This window comes from Mustela putorius, unplaced genomic scaffold, assembly GCF_011764305.1.
Source record: "Mustela putorius furo isolate JIRA1106 unplaced genomic scaffold, ASM1176430v1.1 tig00000163_pilon_pilon_pilon, whole genome shotgun sequence".
Classification (NCBI taxonomy): Eukaryota; Metazoa; Chordata; class Mammalia; order Carnivora; family Mustelidae; genus Mustela; species Mustela putorius.
Window position 1 is genome coordinate 1,288,292 of NW_025421299.1, and position 27,030 is coordinate 1,315,321.

General features: G+C 34.3%; 1 protein-coding gene across 12 annotated transcripts in view; it reads left to right on the forward strand.

The window, feature by feature from the left end:
- The window catches only part of TRIQK (triple QxxK/R motif containing), a 101,795-nt gene that overhangs the window by 37,335 nt on the left and 37,430 nt on the right, over positions 1-27,030 (forward strand). For 9 of the 12 annotated variants that reach the window (XM_045075822.1, XM_045075823.1, XM_045075821.1 and 6 more), the window contains one exon: positions 10,809-10,890. In XM_045075822.1, coding sequence (XP_044931757.1) covers positions 10,809-10,890 — 82 coding nt within the window. Of the gene's footprint in view, positions 1-1,812; positions 2,233-10,808; positions 10,891-27,030 lie in introns of those variants that run through there. The other 3 variants (XM_045075826.1, XM_045075829.1, XM_045075832.1) reach the window with 2 other exon arrangements.

Sequence of the window (27,030 nt, forward strand, 5' to 3'; positions counted from 1 at the left end):
AAAGTGAAAGAAGTAGTTTGCTGTGATTACTACTTCTAGTGTGCACTGAATTCTATCCCTTCCTACTGACTTGAAAATCATTTTTTAATTTTTTTTTTTCTGTCTTTCCAACTCCTCACTTTCTATTGGCTCCCACTTATTTAGACAGACTCCAGTTTCCATCTGCCTTCAAAAACAAGCCCTCATGAGTAAAATCAAAGTATAACAAAAAGTATTCCTTAACCTCTCCCTTCCTCTGAGTAATATCCTCTTTCCCCTTCCCTTTACTTATTTTGTAATAAATTTGTCTATGCTTTCCATCTCTGCTTTCTTTCCTCTTATATATTCCTTCACCCATGGGAAGTAAGTGTTTTAATGAGTGTTTCAACAAAAAGGCAGGTATCACTGTTGTTAAATGATGTTACAAGGGCACATAAAACTGATAAATACTCACTCGATTTAGTTCTAAAGGAGCCATTGCTTCTTTCCCTCAGCACACTGTTTTTGAGATTTATCTCCATTGTTGCATATTATCAGTATTATTATTAGTAGTATTTTGCTAAGTAATATTACACTGTATGAATAAACCAGTTTATCAGTTCTTCTGTTGATCAACATGAGGGTTATTTCCAATTTTTGGCTATTATGAATAAAAATACTATGAATATACTTGTACAAAGCTTTTTTGTGGGTGTGTGTACTTAATCTCTCTTAGATAAATACCTAGGAGTGGAATTGCTAGCAGTTAACTTTGTAAGAAATTGCCAGTTTTCCAAAGTGGTTGTGATTTTACACTCCCATCAGCAATGTACTAGAAGTTCAGTTGCTCCACATCCTCCCAATATTTTGTATAGGAAAGCTTTATTTGAACCATTCTAGTGGGTGTAGTGATATTTTAATTCTTATTTTAATTTGCATTTTGCTGACTAATAATGGTATTGAGCTTTTTCATGTGCTTATTTGTCATCTGTGTATTTTCTTTGATGAAGTTGCTGTTCAAGTCTTTCATCCTGTTTTTTAAAATTGGGTTGTATGTTGTATATTACTGAGTAGTTCTTTATATATCCTGGGCGCAATTTCTTTTTTCAGATACAGCTATTATGAATATTTACAAACTGTCTATAAATTACATATTTATTTTCTTTTTTCTTCCTTGTATCTTTGGTGAACAAAAACTAATTTTGATGAAGTTCAGTACATCCTCTTTTTTTTTCCTTTATAGTCTATACTGTGTTTTCTGAGAAATATTTGCCTACATGACGAAGGTCATAAAGATAATCATTTTTCCTAGTAACTTTATTGTTTTAGCTCTTTTGTGTAGGTCTATGATCTATCCTCAATTTATTTTTATTTATTTATTTGAGTGAGCGTGAGCAGTGGGAGGGGCAGAAGTAGAGGGATAAACAGGCTCTGCACTGAGTAGGGAGCCAGACATGGGGTTTGATCCCAGGACCCTGAGATCATGACCTGAGCCAAAGGCAGATGGTTAACCACCTAAGTTACCCAGGTGCCCCTATCCTCAATTGATTTTTATATGTGGTGTGAGATAGGGGTCTAATTTTGGCTTTGTTTTCCCATAAGGATATACAGTTGTTCCAGCACTGTTTGTTAATACTGTATTCATTTTAGTTCCCTCATATGGCTGAAGGATGAGTCCCAACAACTAAGATTCCTTTCCTGGTATATGACTTTTGGGGGTTACACAGCTAACTATTTTGTAGCTTCTTTTCTTATGAATTTTTATATCAGTGTTGCATAGTTATCAGGATCTTAAAAATCACTTTTTCACATATTCAAATTTTGACATATTTTTTTCTGCAGCTGTAAAGGAAATTAATAAAGTGAAGATGAGGTAGGTAGTCACTTTGATCCCTGAAAACATTAAGAAGACCACTGGTTAGCTCTCCAGTTTTACACAACAGGAATTTGTTCCTGCTTGTAATAATTATTTCGATATTATATTTATGTCAAAGTGTACATTGTCTACTGTGTCACACTTAGATTGTCTCCTAAACTACTTATTTTTTTCATTTCCTTAAGTGTGGAGAATTATCTCTGGTGATCTGAATCATGTGCTTTTGCTTGAAATATTAAAATACAGATTCCACAAGTGGGGGAATATGGAAATGACACTTAAAGTACGTAGTAGAGCATGAGTAAATCCATAAAAATGTGAATGAACTTGTCAAAATCATGGAACTAAAATCTGAATTTGATAGTGCACCAGAACATGATTAAGGAACACATGACAAAGTAAGTTGTGTTATTAATGGTTCTGTATATTAAGAGTTTTATCTGGGAAATGGGCCATTATTTGGATGACTTAAATATGTTGCTTTCATGATCAGCTTTGAGTTTTTAAACCATCAGTTTGGGAATAATGAATGCATCAGATCAGGGACAAGTGCCTTCTTTATTTATTCACTACTTTGTTCATCCCAACATCAGCATAATATTTTATTTTTATGATTGATTCTCAATTCTCATCTAGTCATAAACAAATAGGCAGATCTTCTGCCTATTTATAACTTCATTTTAAAGTAAGAATTTTTTTAAGGAAGGGTCTTTTAGCCTTAAAAACTGAGATGATTATGTTTTCTGTGGTCATGGGTTGAATTTTTTAATAACCTGTGTTTTGATCTGTATTTAAATGTCACAGTCTGGATTGAATGCTTTTTCTGGAAGCAGAGACATATGTGGAGGCTTCAGGTTTCTTATTTCTTTACTTGTTCTTTCTGGATTTCATAAAAAAGGTATAAATGAGCAATAAAGTAACTTGGTCAGAATGTGATAGGATATTGCATTACCTTTGTTTGTTTTTAAAGGTCACATATTGTATTTAAAAATACGTGTGGCAAATTGCTGTGTAAAATTCAGGTTAAGAAAGGATATTAAAAACAAAAACACTCTCTTTAATCTGAAAAGTCCTGAAGAGTGTAAAGTTTTAATTAAATAAAAATTAATTATGAAATATTTTAATATGCAATTTAGGCATTAAATAAAATTAGCATTTTTTTCTCCTTAAGTATGTGTTATCAAGTTTCAAGAATGTTAAAAACTTCTCTGATGATTTAATCTGAAATCATTCCTACAGCGAAATTCATAAATAATAAATATTATCTTATTAATCCATATTTTACTTTAGCTGGGTCTCAGAGCAACTTAGTTCCTCAGGGAATGCAGTGTTCTTTATAAAAGAAGGTGATGAGATGTAATCTCCAAGGAATTAAATTGTGAAAACAATCTTGGTATTGTACATGCTAATATAAATCTGTTATTCCCTTTCCGCATCTATCACAACACATTTTAAATTGTGGCTGATCTTGTATGCAAATGGCTGCCTTATTAGAAATTGCGGCTCTACGTGCTAATGTCTCCCTGGATTTCTTGGGAGTTTGCTATCTCACCATCAAAGCAATGGAAATGAAAGATGATTACTGCAAGGCTTTGAAGAACAAAGAGAAGTCAGAACATTTTAGAGGTTCTAGATGTCTGAGGCACTGACAGTTTGCAACATACAAATGAATGGGAATCTCTTTAGATCATTTAAAATAGCCTCAATGTGTTTATTAGGAAAGTAAAATATTTTCTACCTTTTTGTATTTATTACAGCTAATAAAATGTAAGTCATTTGTGCATGGGTGTGTTCTTTAGACTTTTTTTTTGCTTCATCATTTGGTAAAAATTGTATTTTGCTTAAAAAGTAGACTGAATGAAGAATAGAGTAGAATAATTTCAGAGAACAAAGTTTAAATTTTTGAAATTTTGGTTAAGAATTATCAGTCACCAAAATCATTGGGAACAAAAATTCAAGGCTAGTTACTCTTTTATCTCTTAGGTTGAAATTCTTTTAAAGATTTTATAGTCACAGGTTATATACATAGAAAATGTATCAATTCCTAGAGTATAAGCTTTTATAAAATATAGGTTCTTTAGCTTTTTTGGTATCACTTTGTTTATTTAAAGTACATTTTAAAATAAGTAAAATCTAATTCCTTTTGTTGAAAAAATATTCTCAATGGAGCTCTTCCTTTTTTATTTACTACAGGTAAGGAATGAATAAGATACTGGCCTTTGAAGTATTATCTCTGTTAGGATTTTGGTTTAAATAACCAAGCAGGAATTGAGGGAAGCATAGTAAGTGGCTGTTTGGTAGGTGGCCTTAGGAATTTTCTTTTTAAAAAATTTTCCATAAAAGCACAGACAAAACTAAGTTGAAGAGGGAATAATGTCTTTGTATTTATTTATTTAAACTAACTTCTCTCTTAAAATGGAGTGATATTTTTTCTAGCCCCACATAAGCAAGATTAAAATAACTTGACTCCCTTTTACAATTAGTAGATGCAAAACACTATGCAAATGGTTGCTACATGAATAAATTATATCATATCTATTGATATTTTTTGTGATGCTTATATTAATGTTCTAAATAATAACAAGTGAGAATATAGGATTAGGTGATGACTTGGTTTCATTTCTGAGATTTTAACGTTGTATTACCTTAGATGTGATAGCTACATGGTTTATGAGGTGAAGATTTAATTTATTTGATTTTTTGTCTTACTTTGCACATTCTTAAATATTACCATAATATTAAATGTGAAGACTATTATGAATAGAAAAAAATATTTTTAGCAGTATTTATAGTTTTCTTACACATAAGTAGTAATTGTTAATTTGGGGATGCCTTTTACTGTGTTAGGTGGTATCGTTGTTAGGATTGCTCTGTGTGACCACATATATAAATAAACAATACAGTTTGAACTGAACATATTTCAAAGACATTTGGCATTTGAGAACCTTAATAATGCTTTAGGAAAATTACAGTTTAATAATTTATATGGAGACATCTATACATACTTACGTTAGGGTGATACTACCTACTGTAACAGATAAATATAAAGTATATAAAGGCTCAAATGCTACAAGTTATTTCTTGTTCTCACAGCGGTGTGAAAGAACAAAAACAAGTTGGTTGAGTGAGTTTCCTTTGCGTAGCCATTCAGAATCCAGGATGTCACAGGCTCTGCCATCCTCATTAGATTATTTCCAGCATTGCTCAGGGGGTCATCTCCATTTTATCCAGATGCATGGGTACATATAGAAAGTTTTTGTAGGTTGATTCTAGAAGAAGAAAACACTAATTTATTCATATTCTGTTGGCTGAAACTCAGTCACATCCCCACAGCTAACATCAAAGGAGGCTGGAAAAGTTGTCAGGTGAGCTCAGGAGCAAAACAAAACAAAAAACCCTAAAAAATGAAGAAGAACATGTATTCTAGTAAGTAACTAGGAATTTTTCCTGTAGTCTACCTTTCTGGTCATGAAATAGCCATGCACATCCTTTTCCCTGACTCTTTGGTAGGAAGATCCTAAAGTTACCCACTTATTGTGGCCAGGATAAGTCAAAGATCCCTCTTAGGTTGGGAAGTGTTTCCTTGAAGTTTACAGACTATTAAATTTGGCTAATGGTGCAGCAGAAGATGACTGCTTCATATCTCCCATTTAAAGAAGGAAGAATGGGGGGAATGGGAAACATACCAGGAAGCACTGATGTAGCATGATAATGAAACCTGCTGTGCACGAGACCACTGATAAGGCCCATTGTGCAGACAGAAGTGTCTTCCTTGGACCCTCAATTATGGTTTTTTAAAGAAGTTTCCTTATCCATTGTTCTTTATGGCCCTCACCTTCTGGATGGTTCTCCTTTCTGGTCACATATGAAGTGGATATTCCAAATCTACAGTTTGCTTCCTTGGGGGCTGCAATCTGCTGGTTTAAGTTTAGGGGTCCAAGGATTCATTTTAATTCACTTATTGTTTTAGGTAAAGTTGCAAATAAAATTCCCTCAGATTTTAGTATCCTTCTTAGCTATTTCTGATTAGTTCCATGTGATAGTGCATTTCTGCCAAATTCAATTTTTTAAAGTTTTAATTTCAATTCCAGTTAGTTGGCAGTGTAATATTTCAGATGAATAATACAGTAATTCAGCTCTTCCATACAATAACTTGTATGTACACCCAACACAAGTGTCCTCCTTAATCCCTACCACCTACCTCACCCATCCCCTCACCCACTTCCCCTCTGGTAGCCATAAGCGTGGTCTCTATAGTTAAGAGTCTTTTTCTTGGTTTGCCTCTCTCTCCTGTCCTTCCCCCTCTCCCCCCTTGCCCATTTGTTTTGTTTCTTAAATTCCACACGTCTGCCACATATTTAAATTCAATAGAAATAATAAGATTGAAAGATGTGTTGTGGATTAAATCAACCAGTGCATGTAATGAGTAAGCATGAGAATATTAGTAAATGGTAGTCATTTATACTGTTTACAGAAGGAGAGACAGAACTAGAACTCATATTTATGCAATTTTCTTACCTGTCATGCTTTTTATTATTATTATTATTATTATTTTTTAATAAACATATATTTTTATCCCCTGGGGTACAGGTCTGTGAATCTTCAGGTTTACACACTTCACAGTGGTGAAGTGGTCGTGGTGAATAATCCTTTTAATGTACTGTTGAATCCTATTGGCTAGTACTTTGGTGAGAATTTTTGCATCTGTGTTCATCAAGGATATTGGTCTATAGCTCTCTTTTTTGCTAGGATCCTTGTCTGGTTTTGGGATCAAGGTGATGCTGACCTCATAAAATGAGTTTGGCAGTTTTCCTTCCATTTCTATTTTTTGGAACAGTTTCGAGAGAATGGGAATTAGTTCTTCTTTAAATGTTTGGTAGAATTCCCCCAGGAAGCCATCTGGCCCTGAGCTTTTGTTTGTTTGGAGATTTTTGATGACTGTTTCAATCTCCTTACTGGTTATGGGTCTGTTCAGGTTTTCTATTTCTTCCTGGTTCAGTTGTGGTAGTTTATATGTTTCTAGGAATGCATCCATTTCTTCCAGATTGTCAAATTTGTTGGCATACAGTTGCTCATAGTATGTTCTTATAATTGTTTGTATTTCTTTGGTGTTAGTTGTGATCTCTCCTCTTTCATTCATGATTTTATTTATTTGGTTCTTTTCTCTTTTCTTTTTGATAAGTCTGGCCAGGGGTTTATCAATCTTATTAATTCTTTCAGAGAACCAGCTCCTAGTTTTGTTGATTTGTTCTATTTTTTGGGGGGGGGGGTTTCCATTTAATTGATTTCTGCTCTGATCTTTTTGATTTCTCTTCTCCTGCTGGGTTTAGGGTTTCTTTCTTGTTCTTTCTCCAGCTCCTTTAGGTGTAGGCTTAGGTTGTGTACCTGAGACCTTTCTTGTTTCTTGAGAAAGGCTTGTACCGCTATATATTTTCCTCTCAGGACTGCCTTTGTTGTGTCCCACAGATTCTGAGCCGTTGTGTTTTCATTATCATTTGTTTCCATGATTTTTTTCAATTCTTCTTTAATTTCCTGGTTGATCCATTCATTCTTTAGAAGGATGCTGTTTAGTCTCCACGTACTTGGGTTCTTTCCAAATTTCTTCTTGTGGTTGAGTTCTAACTTCAGAGCATTGTGGTCTGAAAATATGCAGCGAATGATCCCAATCGTTTGATACCGGTTGAGACCTGATTTAGGACCAAGGATGTGATCTATTCTGGAGAATGTTCCATGTGCACTAGAGAAGATGTGTATTCTGTTGCTTTGGGATGAAATGTTCTGAATATATCTGTGATGTCCATCTGGTCCAGTGTGTCATTTAAGGCCTTTATTTCCTTGTTTATCTTTTGCTTGGATGATCTGTCCATTTCAGTGAGGGGAGTGTTAAAGTCCCCTACTATTATTGTATTATTGTTGATGTGTTTCTTTGATTTTGTTATTAACTGGTTTTTATAGTTGGCTGCTCCCATGTTGGGGGCATAAATATTTAAAATTGTTAGATCTTCTTGTTGGACAGACCCTTTAAGTATGATATAGTGTCCTTACTCATCTCTTATTATAGTCTTTGGCTTAAAATCTAATTGATCTGATATAAGGATTGCCACCGCAGCTTTCTTCTGATGTCTGTCCATTAGCATGGTAAATTCTTTTCCACCCCCTCACTTTAAATCTGGAGGTGTCTTTGAGGTTAAAATGAGTTTCTTGTAGGCAACATATAGACGGGTTTTGTTTTTTTATCCATTCTGATACCCTATGTCTTTTGATTGGGGCATTTAACCCATTAACATTCAGGGTAACTATTGAGAGATATGAATTTAGTGCCGTTGTATTGCCTGTAAGGTGACTGTTACTCTATATTGTCTCTGCTCCTTTCTGATATACCACTTGTAGGCTTTCTCTTTGCTCAGAGGACCCCTTTAAATATTTCCTGTAGAGCTGGTTTGGTGCTTACAAATTCTTTTATTTTTTGTTTGTCCTGGAAACTTTTTATCTCTCCTCTTTTCAATGGTAGCCTAGCTGGATATAGTATTCTTGGCTGCATGTTTTTCCTCATTTAGTGCTCTGAATATATCATTCCAGCTCTCTCTGGCCTGCCAGGTCTCTGTGGATAAGTCCACTGCCAATCTAATATTTTTACGATTGTATGTTACAGACTTTTCTTCCTAAGCTGCTTTCAGGATTTTCTCTTTGTCACTAAGATTTGTAAATTTTACTATTAGGTGACAGGGTGTGGACCTATTCTTACTGATTCTGAAGGGTGTTCTCTGCACCTCTGAATTTTGATGCTTGTTCCCTTTGCCATATTGGGGAAATTCTCTCCTATAATTCTCTCCAGTATACCTTCTGGTCCCCTCTCTCTTTCTTCTTCTTCTTCTTCTGAAATCCCAATTATTCTAATGTTGTTTCGTCCTATGGTGTCACTTATCTCTCGAATTCTCCCCTCGTGTTCCAGTAGCTGTTTGTCCCTCTTTGGCTCAGCTTTTTTATTCTCTGTCATTTGGTCTTTTAGATCACTAATTCTTTCTTCTGCCTCATTTATCCTAGCAGTGAGAGCCTCCATTTTTGATTGCACCTCATTAATAGCTTTTTTGATTTCAACTTGGTTAGATTTTAGTTCTTTTATTTCTCCAGAAAGGGCTTTTATATCTCCTGAGAGTGTTTCTCTAATATCTCCCATGCCTTTTTCAAGCCCGGCTAGAACCTTGAGAATCGTCATTCTGAATTCTATATCTGACATATTACCAATGTCTGTGTTGATTAGGTCCCTAGCCTTTGGTACTGCCTCTTGTTCTTTTTCTTGTGGTGAGTTTTTCTGTCTTGTCATTTTGTCCAGATAAGAGTATATGAAGGAGCAAGTAAATACTAAACGGGTGGCAACAACCCCGGGAAAATATGCTTTAACCAAATCAGAAGAGATCCCAAATCGTGAGGGGGGAGAAAGGGGATAAAAAGAGGTTCAGAAAAAAGAAAAGGAAAGAAAAGAAACAATTAAAGAAAACGAATAAAGAAAAAGTATAAAAAAGAAAAAAATATATATTAGATAAACTAATTAAAAATAATTAAAAAAGAAAAGGGTAAAAGTTAAAAAAATTTTTAGCAGAAGAAGAGAAAAAAAATTGAAAAAGAAAAAACAATTAAATTAACTGCAAGACTAAAGAATCATGGGGAGAAAGCCATGAGTTCTGTGCTTTGCTTTCTCCTCCACTGGAATTCTGCTGCTCTCCTTGGTATTGAAACTGCACTCCTTGGTAGGTGAACTTGGTCTTGGCTGGATTTCTTGTTGATCTTCTGGGTGAGGGGCCTGTTGTATTGATTCTCAAGTGTCTTTGCCCCAGGTGGAATTGCACCGCCCCTACCAGGGGCCGGGCTGAGTAATCCACTGGGGTTTGCTTTCAGGAGCTTTTGTTCTCTGAGCGCATTCCGTAGAGTTCTGGAGGACGGGAATAAAAATGGCAGCCTCCTGGTCTCCGGCTGGGTTGAGCCGAGAGCCCAGGGCCCCACTCCTCAGTGGCCCTCAGAGAACAGTGCTCAGTAACTCCCATCTGCCTGACCTCCGGCCCCGCTCCGAGCTCACCCAGTCTGCGACTGGTTCAAGGTAACCCCGAGCTGTGAGCTCACTGTTGGCTCTGTCTCTGTAGCTGGCTTCCCCGTTCTAATACCGGTAAGCTCTGCGACACTCAGACACCCCTGATCCTTCTGTGACCCTGTGGGACCTGAGGCCACGCTGATCCCGCGTGAGCTTCACCCCGGTTTAGCCTCTGGAGTGATGTCCCTCAGCAGAACAGACTTTTAAAAGTCCTGATTTTGTGCTCCGTTTCTCCGCAGCTTGCCGGGAGCCGACCCCTCCCCCCAGGGTCTATCTTCCCGTTGCTTTGGATTCACTTCTCCGCCAGTCCTGCCTTTCAGAAAGTGGTTGATTTTCTGTTTCTAGAATTGCTGTTCTTCTCTTCGATCTGCCGATGGATTTGTAGGTGTTTGCAATCTTTAGATAAGCTATCTAGCTGATCTCCTGCTACCTGAAGTAGTCTCAGCCTGCTGCTACTTCACCATCTTGACTCCTTCCCTGTCATGCTTTTTAAAACAAGATTCAAAGTATTTGAGATTCAAACTTTTTGTGTAACAGAATGGTTGCAAGAGTATGCCTGCATCCCTAACCCATCTGAATCAATGGTACATGGTTTTCACATTTACAGAAAATACTTTTAACAGTTTGGTTTAATTGAGTATTTATAGTACTTGATAAAATGAATGTTACAAAGAACAAATAATTGGGAAATTTAATTACCAGCAATTATATCCTTGATAATTTATTTGAAAGAATTTGTGTTCTTTACTGATATCTAATGGGAATAGTCAAAGACATTTTTACCCATTGCTTTAAAAATGAATTTTATGGGATAAATTATTCCTGAAGTTTGTAGATAGTCCTTTTGATTTTTTAGGATTTTAACATAATTATTTTCTTTTTTTGCAGCAGGCATTTTGGAGATCAAAGATGGGTAGAAAAGATGCCTCTACTATAAAACTTCCTGTTGATCAGTACAGAAAGCAAATTGGTAAGCAATGAATTCCCTTTGATACATTCCTGGGAATTAAGATAAAGAAAAATGAATGATGTGTGATATTAAGAAAATAACTTTTCCTTAATACATATGGTACACAGAGTATGAATAATGAAGGACTATATATTTTTAAAGAGCAAAAAATAAGTGTAGCCTGCTTACCAGTAGAGAAATACGCTTTGTGTACTTGTGATTTTCAGAGCTCTTATAATTTTTATTAATTTAATACAATCAAAAATACATTTTATTATGTTTCTTAAGGCCAGATGTTCTTATATGGTATTTTTAGTGTTATTATCTATTAAATCATTTATTTTTATCCATGTAAAAACTTTTAATTTTGTTGACTCAATGACAATAATTTGATAAGCCTGAAATTCTTCTTCAAAATTTTACTTTAGTAAGATAGTGGGCTAGAGAAAAGGAGACTAGTCAACATAAAAAAATAATAGAAAGCTTACTTATTTTAGATTATGCTCTAAGTACAAGATTTTCTACCCATTCTTTTCAAGAGCACATGAAGTATTTATAAAAAATTACCCACATACAAAGTCACAAACCAAGTTCCCCCAATTTTAAAGAATCTGTATCCTATAGCTACAACTTTGAGCAAAGTGTAGTAAATCAGAAATCGTTTAGAAGCGAAAAAGTTAACCTACCCTTTCCCATCTTGCACCCTCTCTTTTTACATATTCCTACTCATTTCCATTCATTCCTACTTTGGAAATAAAAAAATAGCAGTTAGTAAAAAACCTCTTCTAAAAAACTGAAGGATAAAGAGAGAAGTTACAATAGAAGACAGAAAATATGTAGAAGTTATTGATACCAAAAGAAATTATTGATACCATTTTATAAATGTGATCTATAAGGTGCACACCATAAAGATATTTCTGTAAAACAAAAGCAGTGCAAAATGAAAGGAATATTAAATAATATTTAGAATATATATAACCAATTAAAGGTTTATACGTAGAAAAATAAAATCCTACTATAAGTAAATAAACAAAGTAGTCTGGAAATCCAAAAGTAAAACGGGTACAAAACATGAAGAAGCAATTCATGAAAGAAGAAATCTGAATAAACAAAAATAAAAACAAAACAACCAACTATTACAATAAAAAAAATGAAATTGAAAGTCTTACAAAATGACCTAACTCATCTAACTGGTTGTCAGATAAAAGCAAATTTAAAAAAGTATTTCTAACTGGATTAAATTTCTTGAGGGATAGTTTATGATGTTTGATTTTTTTCGGGGGGTTATATTCCTCTTTCCTTCACTTAGAGGATGTCTGATGAATAAATAGTGTAGGTTGCTATGTTATTTTTGTGTTTAAACAGGACTGATTTATCAGATTAAAGTCTCTGATCAAATGAGATATGCTAACCACATAAAGAATAGCCATATCGTGGATCAATTCACAATCCAACTCTTAAATATACAATTCTTAGAATTTTTTTGGCTTTTTTTTTTCATTTATTTATTTTCAGCATAACAGTATCATTATTTTTTCACCACACCCAGTGCTCCATGCAATCCGTGCCCTCTATAATATCCACCACGTGGTACCCAGACCTCCCACCCCCCCGCCACTTCAAACCCCTCAGATTGTTTTCAGAGTCCATAATCTCTCATGATTCACCTCCCCTTCCAATTTACCCCAACCCCTTTCTCTCTAACTCCCCATGTCCTCCATGCTTTTTGTTATGGTCCACAAATAAGTGAAACCATATGAGAATTGACTCTCTCTGCTTGACTTATTTCACACAATTCTTAGGATTTTGACAAGTGTACATACCCATGTAACCAGAAATGCCAATCAAAATAGAAGCATTTCCATTTTCTCAGGCAGTTCTTCATATCTGCTTCCAGTCAGTCTCTACCTACCTTCATATGCTACTACTGTTCAGATTTCTATCACCACAGATGAATTTTTTCTAAAATAAAAAAATAAGTAGCCTGCAAAGTTTTTATTGAAATTGACTTTTATCTATCAATTTTGGAGATTAGATATTAAAATCTAAATTCTTCTCTTTTATAAACATGGCATACTTTTATTTACTTCTATTCATATTTATTAGAACCAAGAAAAGATGAGACAAAGTAATATAATTATGAGAACTCCACCCTTTTCTTATTCTAAACTGTTCAGAGAGTGCTGTGATATGCATATATTCCCATACAAAGTTCTCTTTCCTGTTTTACTTCCTCTTGAAAATATTAGCTTCACAAGATCCACCTGTCTCACAAGGTTCTTTGGAGATCCATAAGAAGTGTCAGACCAGTTAGTAAACTAGAGTGTTGCATGGATATGAGTTATCCTGTGTGTATTTTACAAACAGAGTAATCATAATCAAACACAGTATATTAAAAGTAAAAGAGTGATGATGTTTTTGTTCACTACTTTTAAGGATAATGGACTGAGTTAAGATTTTTATGCATATACCATAGAATATTATGATATATATAAGTTTTTTGTAAAGATAGAGAAATGGAATAGAAAAGATACTGACTAGTAAATTAATAAAAACTAATTAAGATATTAACTAATTCAAGGATTTTCTCAAGGAAGGATTATCTGATTTTCTGTATCACAGTTAGAAAATACCACAAGACTGAGCTCATACTGATGATGATAGATTTATCTCCAGCACTGTCTCCCTTAAATGGAGTCCTATGCAGATGTTTCCCAGATCTGATAAAAAATGTGAGGAGGGAATAAATCAGCCATAATTATCTTGAAGAGATATTTCAGTATTGGTGGTAAGAAAATATATAAATATATATAATAAATATAACATTTTTATTATGTATTATATAAAATATATAAAAAATATATAAAATATATAAATAAAATAGTATCATAGTTTTTTTAAGCTAATTCAATTGCTACTTAATAAACATTCACAAAGAATAGTGGTATTACATGTGTGCAATGTCCTCTTGTTATGAAATCTCACTTATTTATATAATTTTTTATGGTCAGTCAATAACTATATTTAGTAATACCAATACCAGTGCCAGTTTTTGAATGATGATTTTAATATCACTGTTTAATTTATCTTCTGCTAAAAGTTTGCATTTTCAATTATGTACTAAATGACAATGATTAATGGCTTTCATAAAAGCTTTCTTCACAATATTCTTCGCTCAGGTAAGAATCAAATGGGCTAATGACTGGAAACACCTTGTAGATACAGAATCCTCATATTAAATGGACACTGTTTTAATTACTCTAGTGTGAACTTGAAATGTGTAGTGAAGATGAAGTACCTTCTCAATTTCAAGGCAATGCACCTAAGAAAAACAATATTCTGAAATATTTCTGGCTTAAAGGAGAAATAAATTTTCTTCAGATATAATATCATATGAATAGAGAGTAATATTGCCCAATACAGCATGTATTATTCTAGGGATAAATTATTTCAAGATTGGAGGAGAATTTTAAAAACTGCTTTAACATAATTAAGATATATTCTAAATATATGTCATTAATTATATCAGGCTAAACATTATTTATATGTATAAGGTTAGTCATTATAAAACACAACTAATTTACCTGTAAATCTCTATTTTCGTACATAATATAAGTTGCTAACAGTATTAAGCATCTTGTGCCAGGCACATCTTACTTTATTTTCATAATAGGTAAAAAAGCAACTACTATTATATAACTCCATTATACATATCAGGAAGACTTGGCACAGATGGGTTAAAAAAGTTTTCCAAGGTTCTACAATTGGTAGAAAGTACAGCCAGGATTCAATTCCAAGCAATGACCACATAATCCCTTTACTATACCACTTTTCTAGGGTTAAAGACTATATTAGGTACTGGCAGATGTAAAGATAATTGAGTCACAAGATTTGAGTTCATGGAATTGACAGAATAATAGCATTTTGGCTATCAGGAGAGTTTGAGGGACCTCTCTCTGCCCCTAATTTAGAAATACCAAAATATGAAGCTTCCATTTCTTAGTTCTATTTTTAAAATTCCTAAGACATTTCTATTATAGTTCATTCAGTCAAAGCTCATACAATTATGTACATATTTACCACTACCCTGCTCTTAATTCTCATTTACATCCCAGACCTAAAATCTGAAATCATGTTCTTTGTGCCTGGTGAACATTTTTTTGGAATTTCTTAGAGTGTATGTCTACTTGTGGCAAGTTCTGTTTCTTTCTTTTATGATATTATCATTCCATTTTTAAAAGTTTTTATTGAAATTCCAGTTAGTTAACATACACTGTAGTATTAATTTTGGGTGTACAACTTAGTGATTTAACACTTTCATGCAACACCTAGTGCTTCTCACAGCAAGTATACTTATTAACTCCCATCACCTATTTAACCTATCCTCCAGCCACCTCTCACTGCTAATCATGCTTCTTCTCTATAGTTAAGAGCCTGTTTCTTGGTTCCCCCCACCCATTTTGTTTCTTAAATTAATTCCACACATCAGTAAAATCATACAATATTTGTCTTTCTCTGACTTATTTCGCTTAGCATAATCCCCTTAGCTCTATCCACATCATTGCAAATGGCAAGATTTCATTCTTTTTGATGCCCGAGTAATTAAATAATATACCATTGTGTGTGTGTGTGTGTGTGTGTATACTAATAGAAATGGAATTTTCTTTGGAAAAATGTCTATTCATGTCTTATGCCCATTTCTTTTTTTTTTTTTTTTGCCCATTTCTTAACTGGATTATTTATTTTTTGCATGTTGAGTTTGATAAGCTCTTTATAGATTTTGGATACTAACCCTTTAGCTGATACGCCATTTGCATATCAAATTCTCCTGTTCCATAGGTTGCCTTTTAGTTTTGTTGATCGTTTCCTTCTCTGTGCAGAAGCTTTTTATCTAGATGGATTACCAGTAGTTCATTTTTGCTTTTCTTTTCCTTGTCTTGTAAATAATTGCTACAGCCAGTGTCAACATTTCAACAATATTTGTTCTTCCAATCTGTGAGGATGGAATGTTTTTTCATTCCTTTGTATCCTCCTCAATTTCTTTCATAAGCGTTCTATAGTTTCCAGAGTATGGATCTTTTACGTTTTTGGTTAGGTTTATTTCTAGATATCTTCTGGGTTTTGGTGTGGTTATAAAGGGGCTCAATTCCTTGTTTTTTATTTCTTTCTTCATTATTGGTGTATAGAAATGCAACAGATGATTTTGTGTTCTGTGATGTTCTTGAATTCGTGTATCAGTTCTAGCAATTTTTTTGGTGGAGCCTTTCAGGTTTTCTGCACAGAATATCATGCCTGCAAATAGTGAGTTTGACTTCTCCCTTGGCAATTGGATGCCTTTTATTTCTTTTTCTTGTCTGACTGATAAGGCTAGTACTTCCAGTACTATGGTAAATAACAATGGTGAGAGTGGACATCCCGTTCTTGTTCCTGATCATAGAGGAAAAGCTCTCAGTTTTTCCCCTTTAAGGATGATATTAGCTGTGAGTCTTTTGTATATGGCCTTTATGTTTTTGAGGTATGTTCCCTCTATCTTTATTTTATTTTGTTTTGTTTTTAATTAACAAATAATGTATTACTTGCCCCAGGGGTACAGGTCTGTGAATCATCAGGCTTACACATTTTACAGCACTCACCATAGCACATACCCTCCCTAATGTCCATAACACAACCACCCTCTCCATATCCCCCTTCCCCTGGCAACCCTCAGTTTGTTTTGTAAGATTAAGAATCTCTTACTGTTTGTCTCCCTCCCGATCCTATCTTGTTTCATTTTTTCCTTCCCTACCCCCCACAACCTCCTGCCCTGCCTCTCAAATTCTTCATGTTAGAGAGATCATATTATAATTGTCTTTCTCTGATTGACTTATTTTGCACAGCATAATACCCTCTAGTTCCATCCATGTCATTGCAAATGGCAAGATTTTGTTTCTTTTGATGACTGCATAGTATTCCATTGTGTATGTGTGTATATATATACATCACATCTTCTTTATTCATTCATCTGTTGATGGACATCTAGGTTCTTTCCATAGTTTGGCTATTGTGGACATTGCTGCTATAAACATATGGGTGCACGTGCCCCTTCTGATCACTACATTTGTATCTTTGGGGTAAATACCCAGTAGTGTGATTAATGGGTCATAGGTTAGCTCTATTTTCCACTTTTTGAGGAAGCTCCATGCGGTTTTCCAGAGTGGCTGCACCAGCTTGCATTCCCACCAGTGGTGTAGGAGGGGAACCTCCAGGAGGAGGAGGGTTTCTCCGCATCCTCACCAACATCTGTCATTTCCTGACTTGTTAATTTTAGCCATTCTGACTGGTGTGAAGTGGTATCTCATTCTGGTTTTGATTTGTATTTCCCTGATGCGGAGTGATGTTGAGCACTTTTCCATGTGTCTGTTGGCCATCTGGATGTCTACTTTGCAGAAATGTCTGTTCATGTCTTCTGCCCATTTCTTGATTGGATTATTTGTTATTTGGGTGTGGAGTTTGATAAGTTCTTATAGATTTTGGATACTAGCCCTTTATCTGATATATCACTTGTGAATATCTTCTCCCATTCTGTCAGTCATCTTTTGGTTTGGTTGACTGTTTCCTTTGCTGTGCAAAAGCTTTTGATCTTGATGAAGTCCCAGTAGTTTATTTTTTTCCCTTGCTTCCCTTGCCTTTGGCAATGTTTCTAGGAAAAAGTTGCTGCAGCTGAGGTCGAAGAGGTTGCTGCCTGTGTTCTCCTCAAGGATTTTGTTGGATTACTGTCTCACAGTGAAGTCTTTCATCCATTTTGAGTCTACTTTTGTGTGTGGTGTAAGGAAATGGCCCAGTTTCATTTTTCTGCATGTGGCTGTCCCAAGTTTCCCAACACCATTTGTTGAAGATTACTGTCTTTTTTCCATTGGACATTCTTTCCTGCTTTGTTGAAGGTTAGTTGACATTAGAATTGAAGGTCTATTTCTGGACTCTCTAATCTGTTCCATTGATCTATGTATCTGTTTCTATGCCAGTACTGTACTGTCTTGATGATCACAGTTTTGTAATAGAGCTTGAAGTCTGGAATTGTGATGTCACCAACTTTGGCTTTTTTTTTCAACATTCCTCCAGCTATTCGGAGTCTTTTTAGGTTCCATATAAATTTTAGGATTATTTGTTCCATTTCTTGAAAAACATTGATGGTATTTTGATAAGGATTGCATTACAGGTGTAGATTGCTTTAGGTAGCATAAACACTTCACATTATTTGTTCTTCCAATCCATGGGCGTGGAATGTTTTTCCAGTTCTTTGTGTCTTCCTCAGTTTCTTTCATGAGTACTTTATAGTTTTCTGTGTACAGATTCTTTGCCTCTTTGGTTAGGTTTATTCCTAGGTATCTTATGGTTTTGGGTGCAATTGTAAATGAGATCGACCCCTTAATTTCTCTTTCTTCTGTGTTGTTGTTGGTGTATAGAAATGCAACTGATTTCTGTGCACTGATTTTATATCCTGACACTTCACTGAATTCCTCTATGAGTTCTAACAGTTTTGGAGTAGAGTCTTTTAGATTTTCCACATAAAGTATCATGTCATCTTCAAAGACTGAGAATTTTACTTCTTCTGTGCTGAGTTGGAGGCCTTTTATTTCTTTTTGTTGTCTGATTGCTGAGGCTAAGACCTCTAGTATTATGTTGAATAGCAGTGGTGATAGTGGACAGCCCTGCTGTGTTCCTGATCTTAGGGGAAAAGCTTTCAGTTTGGCCCCATTGAGAATGATATTTGCTGTTGGCTTTCATAGATGGCTTTGATGGTATTGAGGTAATGTACCCTCTATCCTTGCACTTTGAAGAGTTTTGATCAAGAAATGATGCTGTACTGTGTCAAATTCTTTTTCAGCATCTATTGAGAGTATCATATGGTTCTTGTGCTTTCTTCTATTAATGTATTGTATTCTAATAATGATTGATTTGTAGATGTTGAACCATCCTTGCAGCCCAGGAATCAATTCCATTTGGTCATGGTGAATAATCCTTTTAATGTACAGTTGGATCCTATTGGCTAGTATTTTGGTGAGAATTTTTGTATCCATGTTCATCAAGGATATTGGTCTGTAATTCTCCTTTTTGATAGGGTCTTTGGTTTTGCAATCAAGATAATGCTGGCCTCATGAAATGAGTTTGGAAGCTTTCCTTCCATTTCTGTTTTTTGGAACAGTTTCAGGGGAACAGGTATTAATTCTTTAAGTGTTTGGTAAACTTCCTCCAGGAAGCCATCTGGCCCTGGGCTCTTGTTTTTGGGAGATTTTTGATGACTGCTTCAATCTCCTTACTGTTTATTGGTCTGTTCAGGTTTTCTATTTCTTCCTGGTTCAGTTGTGGTAGTTTATATGTCTCTAGGAATGCATCTTTTTCTTCCAGGTTGTCAAATTTGCTGGTGTATAGTTGCTCATAATATGTTCTTATAATTGCTTGTATTTCTTTGGTGTTGGTTGTGATCTCTCCTTTTTAATTCATGATTGTATTAATTTGGGTCCTTTCTCTTTTCTTTTTGATAATTCTGGCCAGGGGCTTATCAATCTTATTAATTCTTCCAAAGAACCAGCTCCTAGTTTTGTTGATTTGTTCTACTATTTCTTTTGGTTTCTATTTCATTGATTTCTGCTCTGATCTTTATGATTTCTCTTCTCCTGCTGGGTTTAGGTTTTCTTTGCCGTTCTTTCTTCAGCTGCTTTAGGTGCAGGGTTGAGTTGTATACTTGAGACCTTTCTTGTTTCTTGAGAAAGACTTGTATCACTATATACTTTCCTCTCAGGGTCACCTTTGCTGTGTCCTAAAGATTTTGAAAAGTTGTGTTTTCATCTTCGTTTGTTTCCATGAATTTTTCAATTCTTCTTTAATTTTCTGGTTGACCATTCATTCTTTAGTAGGATGCTCTTTAGCCTCCATGTATTTGAGTTCTTTCCAACTTTCCTCTGGTGATTGAGTTCTAGCTTCAAAACATTGTGGTCTGAAAATATGCAGAGAATGATCCCAGTCTTTTGGTACCAGTTGAGACCTGATTTGTGACTCAGGATGTAATCTATTCTGGAGAATGTTCCATGTGCACTAGAGAGGAACGTGTATTCTGTTGCTTTGGGATGGAATGTTTTGAATATATCTGTGATATTCATCTGGTCCACTTTGTCATTTAAACCCTTTATTTCCTTGTTGATCTTTTGCTTAACTGATTTGTCTGTTTCATTGAGGGGGTATTAAAATCCCCTACTATTATTTTATTACTACTAATGTGTTTCTTTGATTTTGTTATTGCTTTATGTAGTTGGCTACTCCTGTATTAGGGACATAGATATTTAAAATCATTAGATATTCTTGTTGGACAGACCCTTTAAATAGTGTCCTTAGTGAGATAGTGTCCTTCCTTATATCTTATTATAGTCTTGGCTTAAAATCTAATTTATCTTATATAAGGATTGCCACCCCAGCTTTCTTTTGATGTCCATTAGGATGGTAAATTGTTTTCCACCCCCTCTCTTTAAATTTGGGGGTGTCTTTGGGTCTAAAATGAGTTTCTTGTAGTCAGCATATTGGTGGGTCTTATTTTTTTTTTTATCCATTCTGATACCCTGTATCTTTTTTTTTTTTTTTAAGATTATTTATTTACTTGACAGATAGAGACCCCAAGTAGGCAGAGAGGCAGGCAGAGAGAGAGAGAGGAGGAAGCAGGCTTCCCTGCAGAGCAGAGAGCCCGATGCGGGGCTCGATCCCAGGACCCTGGGATCATGACCTGAGCCGAAGGCAGAGGCTTTAACCCACTGAGCCACCCAGGCGCCCTTACCCTGTATCTTTTGATTGGGGCATTTAGCCCATTAACATTCAGGGTAACTATTGAAAGATATGAATTTAGTTCCATTGTATTGCCTGTAAGGTGACTGTTACTGTATATTGTCTCTGTTCCTTTCTGATCTATTACTTTTAGGCTCTCTCTTTGCTTAGAGGACTCCTTTCAATATTATTCGTAGGATTGTTTTAGTGTTTGCAAATTCTTTCAGGTTTTTTTGTTTGTTTGTTTGTTTTTTGTCCTGGAAGCTTTTTATCTCTCCTTCCATTTTCAATGGCAGCTAGCTCGATATAGTATTCTTGACTGCATATTTTTAATGTTTAGTGCTCTGAATATATCATGCCAGTCCTTTCTGGCCTGCCCAGTCTCTGTGGATAAGTCTGCTGTCAATCTAATGTTTCTACCCTTGTATGTTACAGACCTCTTGTCCCATGCTACTTTCAGGATTTTCTCTTTGTCACTAAGACTTGTAAGTTTTACTATTAGATGACGTGGTGTGGACAAATTTTTATTGATTTTGAAGGGGATTCTCTGTGCCTCCTGGATTTTGATGCTTGTTCCCTTTGCCGTATTAGGGAAATTCTCTATTTTAATTTGTTCCAATATACCTTCTGCCCCTCTCTTTGTTTCTTCTTCTTCTGGGATCCCAATAATTCTAATATTGTTTCATCCTATGGTATCACTTCTCTCTCATATTCTTCCCTCATGGTCCAGTAGTTGTTTGCCTCTCTTTTGCTTAGCTTCTTTATTCTCTATTATTTTGTCTTCTATATCACTAATTCTCTCTTCTGCCCCATTTATCCGTGCATTAAGAGCCTTCATTTTTTTAATTATACCTCATTAATAGCTTTTTAAATTTTAACTTGGTTAGATTTTAGTTCTTTTATTTCTCCAGAAAGGGATTCTCTAATATCTTCCATGTCTTTTTCAAGCCCAGCTAGCACCTTGATAATTGTCCTTCTGAACTCTAGTTCTGACATATTACCAATGTCCTTATTGATGAGGTCCCTAGCCATTGGTACTGCCTTTTGGTCTTTTTTTTTTTTTTAGTGGTGAGTTTTTCTGCTTTGTCATTTTATCCAGATAAGAGTATATGAACAATTGGATTCCTTTTCTTGTTAGTTGTAATAATTTGTAATTTCTCTTTAATTTTCTGTAAAGATAGTCTTCTAATAGGTATACTTTAAAAGATTTTAATTCTTGCATTTAATCTTTTATATTTTGTTATGTTGTGTTTTTCAGTTAGAAATAGAGATATTCATATTCTATTCCTAACTTTAAAGGATATGTTTCAGTCATTTTGCCATTATATGTGATGTTATTTCTAGGTTTTTGGAACATATTTGTTGTTGAGCTAAGGAAATTCCCCTTTGTTCTTAGTTTATTAAGAGTTTTTTTTTTTCATTTTTTAAAGTAATGAATTAAGTTGAATTTAATTGAAGATTTTTTCTATCAGAAGAATATTATTTATTTTGTCAAATTTTATTAATAGATTTTCTAAACTCTCTTTTCATTGCTGATATAAATCTTATTTTGTTTTGATTTCTTTTTTTAAATTTTTTAATTTTTCCAGCATAACAGTATTCATTATTTTTGCACCATACCCAGTGTTCCATGCAATACATGCCCTTTCCAATACCCACCCCTGGATCCCCCAACCTCCCACCCCCCACCCCTTCGAAACCCTCAGATTGTTTTTCAGAGTCCATAATCTCTCATGGTTCACCTCCCCTTCCAATTTCCTTCAATTCCCTTCTCCTCTCCATCTCCCCTTGTCCTCCTTGCTATTTGTTATGCTCCACAAATAAGTGAAACCGTATGATAATTGACTTTCTCTGCTTGACTTATTTCACTCAGCATAATCTCTTCCAATCCTGTCCATGTTGCTACAAAAGTTGGGTATTCATCCTTTCTGATGGAGGCATAATATTCCATAGTGTATATGGACCATATCTTCCTTATCCATTCGTCCATTGAAGGGCATCATGGTTCTTTCCACAGTTTGCTGACCATGGCCATTGCTGCTATAAACATTGGGGTACAGAAGGCCCTTCTTTTCACTACATCTGTATCTTTGGGGTAAATACCCAGGAGTGCAATGGCAGGGTCAGAGGGAAGCTCTATTTTTAATTTCTTGAGGAATCTCCACACTGTTCTCCAAAGTGGCTACACCAACTTGCATTCCAACCAACAGTGTAAGAGGGTTCCCCTTTCTCCACATCCTCTCCGACACATGTTGTTTCCTGTCTTGCTAATTTTGGCCATTCTAAGTGGTGTAAGGTGGTATCTCAATGTGGTTTTAATTTGAATCTCCCTGATGGCTAATGATGATGAACATTTTTTCATGTGTCTGATAGCCATTTGTATGTCTTCATTGGAGAAGTGTCTGTTCATATCTTCTGCCCATTTTTTTATATGATTGTCTGTTTTGTGTGTGTTGAGTTTGAGGAGTTCTTTATAGATCCTGGATATCAACCTTTTGTCTGTACTGTCATTTGCAAATATCTGTTTTGATTTCTTAAAAATACGCAGTTGATTTCAGTTTACTGGTATTTTATGACTTTTTACACATTGTTTTTTATTTATGAAATTGACATATGTCTCTCCATTCTCTTACCATCTTTGTTCAGTTTTAGTTTGAATGTCATACAAGACTTATATAATGAATTGGACATATACCCTTCTTTAAGATGCTCTGAGATAAGTTATACAAATATGTAAAAATAACCTTCTAGAATGTTTCTAAAAGTCCCTAAAAAAACTTCTGTGTTGCTTTATATTTAAGTGGATCTTTAATGATTTTCTCTCTTTTTTAAAATTGATTAATAGATCTATATTTTTGAGCAACTCTAGGTAACATATTCAGTGATAAAGCTGAATGAAAAAATTTTAAATGTATTCATAAAGTTGTGGGTAAATTTTTTTAGTATTTTAAAAATATTTATTATGTTTCTATTTTTAGTTGATGTTATTTAGCTATGTCTTTATCAATATTAACTGAGATGTCTAATTTTGTACACATTTTAAAGAATTAGCTTTTGGTACTTATATATTCCACTGTTTCTTTTTGATAATTTTACTCTTTATGATTTCCTTCATTGACATTTCTTAACTTTTTCTTTGGTAATTATTTAAGATGAGTGTTTTTCTGTTTTTTTTAAACTTTTTAAAAATAATGTGTTCATTTACTGAATCTTTTTTTTTTATGTAATTATTGGCACCATTACCTTATTTAGAGCTTTTTTGAACTTTTAAATATACTTTTTTCATGTATAGGTACTTCATATATATTTATACATTTATGTAATTTGAATTGATTCTTAAACATATTGTTTTTGTTTTTAAGATTTTATTTATTTGAAGAGTGAGAGATGGAGAGAGAGAGTATGAGTGGAAGGAGGGGTCATGGAATGGGAGAAGCAGGCTGAGCAGTGAGCCCCATGTGGGCCTCAGCTCCTGGACTTAGAGTCATGACCTGAGTTGAAGGCAGAGGCTTAACCAACTGAGCCCCAACTTACTGTTTTTTTGTTCAGAGCCTTTAAAAAGTCAGTTTGTGATATTAAACTTTTCTCTATTCCTTAGTATGTGGTCAATTTCATTTATGTTCTTATATCCATGCTTGAAAGGAATAAGTATTCTCTAACATCAGGATACTGTACTGCTTATGTTACTTGTGGTGTTCAAATCTACTTTGTACTTTATACGAATGTTTAAGCTGTCATTCTATGAGAAAGGAGAATTAAAATACTCTCACTAAGACGATGGAGATGTTAATTTTTGTAATTCTATTGGTTTTTGCTTTGTATATTTTAAGGCTATGTTTTTGTTGTGTAGCATTTCTATATTTCTATATATTTCTGATTTTTTCTTTTTTCTATTAAATAATGGTCTTTTTATTTCTAAAAATGCATTTAAGATTTTCCTTAGAGCTTTTTTTTGGTCTTACATTAATATTGGTGAATACCTTTCTCTTGTTTAGTATTCTAATTTTCTTTCCTGTTGCTTTACTTTTGTCTCAACTTTAGCATTATGTTTTATGTTTTTGATATAGCCTAAGAATCCTTATTTTTGAGCAAGCAAATTTAATTCTATATCATTTCATTTGAATGAAAAATCTAGATATATTTCCATGATTTTATTTTGTAATTTTTAATTGTGGTGGTTTTTGCTAATCTCTACCCTAAATCTTCTTACCTGAGAAATTTGGAGCTTTTTTAATTGTTCAAATTTTGAAATGTTTTTTGAAATGTTTTCATTTCATTTCATTTCTTCTCTTCTTCCCTCTCTGTCTCTCTCCTTTCTTTTTCTATTTTTACCTTCCTGCCTTCCCTTCTTTTCCTCCCCCGATTACCTCCTTCTCCTCCTCCTCCTTTTTGTTTCTCCTCTTCTTCCTCTTCATTTTCTTCCTCCTCCTGGTTTCCTCAAATTTTATTCGTGATGTATTTGACTTAATGAAATTTAAAGCCTATTAATATCTTTGTTTATCCAAAACAATATAAAGATTTTTAACTCTATATATGATTACTCCTTCCTATTGCTCATGTTATTGTGTGTATTACTTTATTTCTTTCTTGTTTTTAACAGTACAAACTCAATTATTACAGCTCTTTTTTAGTTTTAGTCATCAGTAATTACTTAGATCTAACTTCATATTTGCTCTTTTTTATTACTTTTTGTGTTTCACATATGCCTTCTGGTCAAGTTTCCTTGTTATTTTGCCTTCATGCAAGTATCTATTAGTGGCAAAATTTCTTGGTCTTTGTTTATAAGACAGTATTATATTGCACTTATTTTTGAATTATAGTTTAGCTGGATACATAATTTTTGGTTGATATTATGTGTATCTGCTCAGAACTTTGACAGCATTGTTTTATTCATTTCTTGTTTCTGGTATTTCTGATGAGACATTTTTCGATAATGTAATTATCACTTCTTTTAATTTTCATTCCTGTTTTTAAGGTTTTTCTTTTTATCTTAAATGTTTTTCAGCTTTAATTTAATGCAAATGCTTATTTTTATTTAGTAAATAGAAAAAAAAACTTGAAATCCGGTTTTCTCCTTCATATTAAATATTCTTGTCTTTCTAAGTCCTGGGTACTTAATATCTGATTTTTTTTTTTTTTTTGTCTTTTGAATAATGGCTTTCCCCCTTCTCTCTGATTTCTTTCTAGCATTACTATTATATATAAATTGAGACTTCATATTACAACATTTGTTTTTCTTAAAATCATAGTTATATATTTTCTCTCTTAAAACTTCTATTGCAAGGATGCCTCAGTGGCTTAGTTGTTTAAGTGCCTGACTTTGGCTCAGGTCATTATCCCAGGATCCTGGAATTGAGTCCCACATTGGGCTCCTTGCTCAGTGGGGAGCTTGCTTCTCCCTCTGCAGGCAGTTCCCCCTGCTTGTATGTGTTTTCTCTCTCTCTCTCATAAATAAATAAAATCTTTTAAAAATTTTTCTATCATATTTGGGTTTGTTATTTCTCTGACTTATCTTCCCTTAGATTAAATTTACAAATTCTTTTTCTTTCTCAGTCATTTATTTACTATGTCTAAGTTGGATCCATGGATATATAATCTCAGTGACCTTTTTTGTCATGTGTAAAAGGTTAATTTGGTCACTTTAAAAATCATTCATTTTTATTTTGTTTCTTTCCTCTTTATTTTATATACCAATTTTATATATTCTTTGAGATGCTTCCACTATTCCTTCTTATGGTGCCAATTTTTCCATTTGTTATATTGGTTTATTGTATTTCATGCTATTTTCTTTTTCTTTCTTTCTTTCTTTTTTTCAGTCCTTTTATGGTTTATTCACTCCCACCCCTGCCCCGTGTGTGTGTGTGTGTGTGTGTGTGTGTGTGTAGTCATCTTCAACAGAGGGTCATTTGTTTTTGTTTCTGTTTTCTCCCTCTGTAGGGGGTTCAAGCAGTCTGAATTGTGAAATATACTTGCAGAGCAGTGTTTATTTATTGACAATAGGGATTTTTGGACCATTAATCTAGACTTATTTCTTGGCCAAAGATTTCTGCAATTTGGACCTCACACCTTCTTTTTGGATCTTACAGGCTTAAGATTTGTATTTCCCATAGGTCACACAATTTTCTACAAACCCAGAATTTAGAGGCAGTAGAAACAATCCTTGCTATTTCTCCAAATAAGTACAGTGTCTTTTGTATGGTTGGGTCAGTCCTTTGAGGATCTCAATTTTATCCATTTATTTCAGTTTCAGCTCCTTTCTCATAGCATCGCTGCCCATGCCTGGGCCTTAAAAGCCAATGTACAATCCTCTTGATATCTACAACTGGGCACTGGTTTTAATGTACCACCTCCCAACTCCCCACCCAAGGCCAC